Consider the following 6000-nt stretch of genomic DNA (forward strand, 5'->3'; position numbering starts at 1 on the left):
CCCAACAACCTCCTATCTAAAGGCAATGTGCCTTAAGAGGAGAAAAGAATTAGCTAAGTCTAGGTATGTATAAAGCTGAAATACATATACCTATCCAACTCCCATCATCTATCGGCAATGAGCAAACTGCTCTGATGGAAGACCCTTCATGAGAAGATCTGCAGGATTATCTTCTGTATGCACTTTGACAAGCTCAATGCTTTTGCTGTCAAGTACATCTCTAATAAAGTGATACTTCACATGTATGTGCTTCGTCTTTGCATGAAAGATGGGATTCCATGCTAGCATGATAGCACTTTGACTATCACAATGGAGAACAAGTAACTCTGTAATGCCAAGCTCTCCCACTAGATGTGAAAGCCATAAAGCCTCCTTGCGTGCCTTAATGGCAACCACATACTCTATCTCTGTAGTAAACAATGCAACACACTTTTGTAGCTTGGAGATCCAAGAGACTGCTCCTCTTGTAAAGGTAAACACATACCCAGAAGTCGGCTTTTTGCAGTCTGCATAACCAACATAGTCTAAATCCGTAAAGCCAATGACAGATACCTTCTACTTTCCAAAGCAGATGCATAAATCCTTTGTGCCTTTGAGGTATCTCATAATACCTTTCACTACTTCCCAATGCTTTTTGCCAGGGTTTGCCATGTATCTGCTAACCACTCCCACTGCAATGGCAATGTCAAGACGTGTAGCAACCATAGCATACATCAAACTGCCAACAGCTGAAGCATATGGTATCTTGGTCATTTCAGCCTTCTCATCATCAAATATAGGGATGTCCTCTACACTGAGTTTCACATATGGAGGCAATGGAACCCCATTTGTTTTCCCCCCCTTCATATTGAAATGCTGCAAAATCTTGGAAATATACTCCTGTTGAGATAGATAGAGTAATCCTTTTGACCTATCTCTGAGTATGCGCATGTCAAGAATGTGATTTGCATCACCAAGATCCTTCATGTCAAAGTTGCCATGAAGACTTTGCTTCAGTGAGTCCAAGGCATGAGTATCCGTGCCAGCAAGCAGCATGTCATCAACATACAGAACCAAGATAATCATGCTGCCATCTGCTGCCTTCTTAGTATACAAGCAGTGATCCACTTGACTTCTATGAAAACCTTGAGACTGCATAAATGTATCAAACCTATGATACCATTCTCTTGGTGCTTGTTTCAGTCCATACAAACTCATTTTGAGTTTACATACCATCTTCTCTTTCCCTTTTGCCACAAACCCTTCAGGCTTCTGCATATATATATCTTCATGGAGATCACCATGTAAGAATGCAGTCTTTACATCCATCTGTATGAACTCCATATCTTCAGCTGCAACCAAGCCCAAAATGGTTCTCAATGTAGTAATCTTAACTACAGAAGAGAAGATCTCATCAAAGTCAACTCCATGTTCCTGATGTACCCCTTCACAACCAATCTTACTTTGTACTTTGGTGAGGAACTAGAAGTGACCTTCATCTTGTAAACCCATTTGCATGTAAGGGTTTTCTGCCCTTTGAGGCCACAATCTGCAATCACATTTCTTCCTGATTTGAGAGACATACAACAGATTTGCAGATTTGAAAGCTTCATAGACTCTCCATTTGATGTTAGAAAACAGAAAATACATTTTCCTTCGACTGGGCATGTGCACCATTCCTGACTGTCACAACTCTAGAAGTTCAAGAACCTTGTAAGGAAAGATTGTTGCGATTACAAGAAATGCAGCTGGACAGAGGTTTAGCTTAGGAGCATTGTGAACAGGTATAAAAAAAAGAGAGAAGATGTAGTGGACATGAGTTATAAGGACAAATAACTAGGAAAAGGAACTCTGATGAGATATTATCAAAGATGACTTGGTCTCCGTGCAAGAGCAGCCACAGATACCAAGTTTTTCTTCATCTGAGACACATATAATGCACTTGAAAGCTTCCTGGATTCTCCATTCAGGTCATCAGAAATAATACTTGTTCCTTAGACTGGGAATTTTGCATTGATCTTGACCGATACAATGATGAGGTCTAAACCTCTTGCCCTGTGTGTCATCTGCATGCCGAAGGTCCCCCACTACTTGCAGGTGCCTATACAAAGAAGTCACATCCTAGATGCAGCTCTCAAGCACTGCTCTAAAACTATGGCTTTCACAGTCCCAACCCAAACCATTGAGGCTACAACCATGGAGCTTGAACCCAAGGATCCAAAACTTTGTATGTCACCATCTCAGTCACTACCAAAATCCAATGCCAAGCCACTATCGCTTGCTTGAACTGAACCATTCAGCAAACCCTTGCCCTTACACTTGTGCTGACTAGACCATCCATAATATAACAAATATTTAGTACAACTGTTAACAAAAATTAGCACACTGCACTATAAATGCACGAACTTGAAGCACATTTCATGGTCATGCATCTGTTAACAATGAAGAGCTCTAATCAAAATATGACAAAAGAGATCCGCATGATGATGCAGGACCCACACAGAATTATCCACCAAATCACATTGACATAATATGCTCACATGTGCAAACAGCCAGCAGCAGCTGACTGGAATGCCCAAGGATAGATACAAATCAGAAAACAACCAGATCATGGCTTACCAGTTTGTCACTCCACCCAAGAATAAGGGTATGATTGCTTTCAATAACTTCACTTTTACCCTTGCGTAGAGAATCAACCTTCTCAGAAATAGCATCCGAAACAAGTCCAAGCATGAGGGCAAATATAAGCATTCCTCCGATGCTGATGCTTACAGACACAATGCGTGGCCCCAGCCCCTCACTGTCTGCATGGTTACCCGAATCTGCAACATACGTCCATGAGCGCCAAAGAGCATCACTTAAACTTTCATCACTGACAGCAGATAGCGAGAATCCCCCAAGACCAATTAGCAATAAGGTAGCCAAAAGTAGGGCTACTGCTTTTGCATAAGGATGAGTAGAAAACAGGACATCTACAAGATATGCTACTCTTTTGCTGATGGGCACTTCTTCATCAACTGTTTTATTATCACTTGGCTTTCCTCTTAGGTAGCTAAGAGCTGCTCGGTGAATCATTAGAGAAGCTGCAGATACAAGAAAGACATAAAATAAAGAATTCCATGACCCACTGACAGTTTCAGCTCCAGTCTCAGGTGCTTTTGACCTGTGTTGTTGTGACTCCAAGTAGCCCTCCAAATTTTCAGAGCCTGAACAAGCACCGACTGTGCTCTCTTTAAGCCTAGCATTTTCACTCTGAAGTTGAAGTATCAGTCTCAACAAAAAGCACTGCTTCCTGGAAAAACACAAAACAACAGCGCCTCCATACCTTTAGAAGGACTATCTGCTGGTGTTGCACCATGGAATGTAGCAGACAATAAATACAGACTAGTATAAGCTGTCAAAAGCATGAAAAGACAAAAGAAAAATTAGGCTTCCAAATATATCTGATTGCCTAATAAAGAGAACAAAATAAAAACAATAGATCTGAAAGATGGATAGATCAATCACAAGGATTGTTACCAGACTGAAGCCTAAGTAATGGGGACACAATTTGTCAGCAGTTAGGGACCACTGAAAAAAGGATCCCAACTTCATGGGAGCAGGTTTTACGAGATGGCATGCAGACCCATCACTTTTAGTAGGACCTGTGCAGCTGTGCTGTGGTAGTTTCATCTCATTCAGCCATCCATCAGCAGATTGGTTAATATTGGGACTTTCTGGTAGCTTTCTTCTCCTAAAATGGTTGGATAGACGGCCATCATGACTTTGTACATTACCACTATAAGAGAATTTTGAAGCCACTGAGTGTGGTGGAGGCCTGAGTACAGGCACCTCTAGCTGCTTATTAGGGAGCATCATAACCGCGCCCTTTCCAGCATGAGTAAAATGTTTGTCCAAGGATATTTCTCCATGGTGCTCATGAGCTGAAAGCTCAAGCCTAGATATGTGATCAGCTGTTTTCTGGGACTTAGCAGGTCGCATAGACATGGAATCACCTCCATCCAGCTCAGAAGTATACCGGTGCTTCCAGGTTGCATTTCCACTTTGTGAGGAAGTGTTTGAACTATCCCAGATTGACATATTCTCTGCACGAACCTGGAAACCTGTAGCATAATCTGGTGTTTGTGGCTCTTCTCCTTCTCCATTACCATTGCTGGATTTGGGACTTGCTTTGGTATTTTCTTCCAAATGCTCATCAATTGCTTGAACATCTCTGATGCCTGAATTTAAAGGATCGTCAATGATGGTTTCGAACCTCTCCACCTCTGCACTATCAGAGACAGACCCACCATCTCCAATGTCCTGTGTCAGTGGCTTTGAAGACGCAGGTGAGCTTTTGAGCCTCCTAACTGTAGGCAGAAGGGGGCCCGGGAAGCGAGCCATTGCTGAATCACATCTTGCATTGGATGCTGATATGGAGCGAGATTTCTTAAGTGAGCGATGTTTTCCAAGTGCAGGGGATCCATACAAAGTGAAATCCCCAATGGCAAACGATGTAGAGTCATCTGTAGCACGCCAAGGTGAAGGATGTGATTCATGTGGCTGCTCCTTGGGCAGCAGCCAATCGTGCTTTGTCATAATGTAGAGGGGCCTTGACTCCCATGTACCTCTGCAAAAGTGACTTGACAGCTTATGAGGTGACTGAGCATGGCTGGTCCAAACAGAACCTGGTAATGTCAATCATAATATGTCACCTGGAGAAAACTTGCTATTTCAAAGGTGCTGATCAAATTGAACAGCAGAAGCTGAAGATCGCTATCTCAAACTGCTGATCAGATTTCAACCTCAATAGTGTTGATCAAATCGAATAGCAGGAGCTGAAGATTGCTGCCTCAAACTGCTGATCAGAATTCGACCTCAAAACTGCTGATAAAAATTTAACAGCAGAAGCTGGAAATTGCTACCTCAAAAGCCTGTCTCGACCTGTATCCGAACACGAGCCCAATGTGAATTCAGCGGCAAGATCACAAGTTCGAAGAGAATCAAAGCCAATGGGCAGCAAGTTACAGCAACCCACGAGGCGTGAGCTTAAAATGAGAAGAGAAGTGTGACCCCAATGACAAATTAGGACAACTAGATCTGCAATTCGTTTAGGGAAACGGTAATTTGGTTATCGATCGAATTGAATTCCATCGTCTCCCCGACTCTGTTGTTCGGAGCAGCAACCGGATAAGGGCGCCTCTGTCACATACAGTAGCTAATCCCGAGCTGCAGATTCATCGCCTCACTCGACACTTTATTGTGCCACGGATCTTAAAAAGGTACTTTTAGACTTCAAAGCGGCTGCCCCCTTGCTTGATTTTAGTGGAGCAAGTAATAATAGCCTCATAACGAGGCAGACATTCTTTCTCCTGTACCGCCTTCGGAGTTAATCGCCATTAGCCTCAATAATGCCTAAGATGCCTACATATATATATCATCTATCATTTATGGCAAGACTCAAAAAGGGTCCAAAAGTTTACCATTTTCTAGTCCAATCAGATGTGAGGAGACTTATGAAGTTGCCTAACCTTTTCTAGTGAATCAGATGTGAGAAGACTTGTGATGTGAAGTGGCCACGCGCAAGTTGAGTAGACCTTCCGAACGGTGAGGAGGTAACGTAAGGTTAGGTTCACACCGAGCACAAGAAGAAGAAAGGGGAGGGGCATGTGTCACTTCCTCAACTTTTAGAAAGCCTGTGGCATGACTCTTACAGTACGATCCACGTACTTGTTGAATTTCAAGCCTAGCAATTAAAATCACCTTCCATTCATACATAAGTAAAGCTGAGAGTCAACAAAGTACCACACCCACATTGACCTTGTTAGATAGACTTCGAGAAAGTAGAGATGCCAACAAGTACCCTTCTGTTACCCATAGAGAGACTTTTTGTGTACAATAGAAGTTACACATTTACCAAAAGGTAATGAGCCACCACCAAAGTTGCTTTCCTTTACCTAGTTTGATTGGCCCTATGATTGCTTGATAAACTCTTAGCTCCAACATGCAAGTAAATGTCTCATTTGGCCCTTTACAAGTGGC

The 6000-nt window shown here is 42.6% G+C and overlaps 1 protein-coding gene across 8 annotated transcripts in view; it reads right to left on the reverse strand.

Moving 5' to 3' along the window:
* Window positions 1-5361, reverse strand: part of LOC148027010 (putative ion channel POLLUX) — a 97968-nt gene extending 92607 nt beyond the window's left edge. For 5 of the 8 annotated variants that reach the window (XR_015692925.1, XR_015692924.1, XM_087691557.1 and 2 more), the window contains exons 1-3: window positions 3499-5361; window positions 3305-3373; window positions 2599-3231 (exon numbers count right to left, since the gene is read on the reverse strand). Coding sequence is in view for 6 of the 8 variants with exons in the window: in XM_087691557.1 (XP_087547683.1) it covers window positions 2599-3231; window positions 3305-3373; window positions 3499-4557 (1761 nt within the window). In the remaining 2 variants the exon portion in view is untranslated. The remainder of the gene's footprint in view (window positions 1-2598; window positions 3232-3304; window positions 3374-3498) is intronic. The other 3 variants (XM_087691555.1, XM_087691556.1, XM_087691554.1) reach the window with 3 other exon arrangements.
* Window positions 5362-6000: the final 639 nt, after the last annotated feature.

This window comes from Lygodium microphyllum, chromosome 13 (genome assembly GCF_053477565.2).
Source record: "Lygodium microphyllum isolate KBCC chromosome 13, Lygodium_microphyllum_v1.1.10, whole genome shotgun sequence".
NCBI classification, from domain to species: Eukaryota; Viridiplantae; Streptophyta; class Polypodiopsida; order Schizaeales; family Lygodiaceae; genus Lygodium; species Lygodium microphyllum.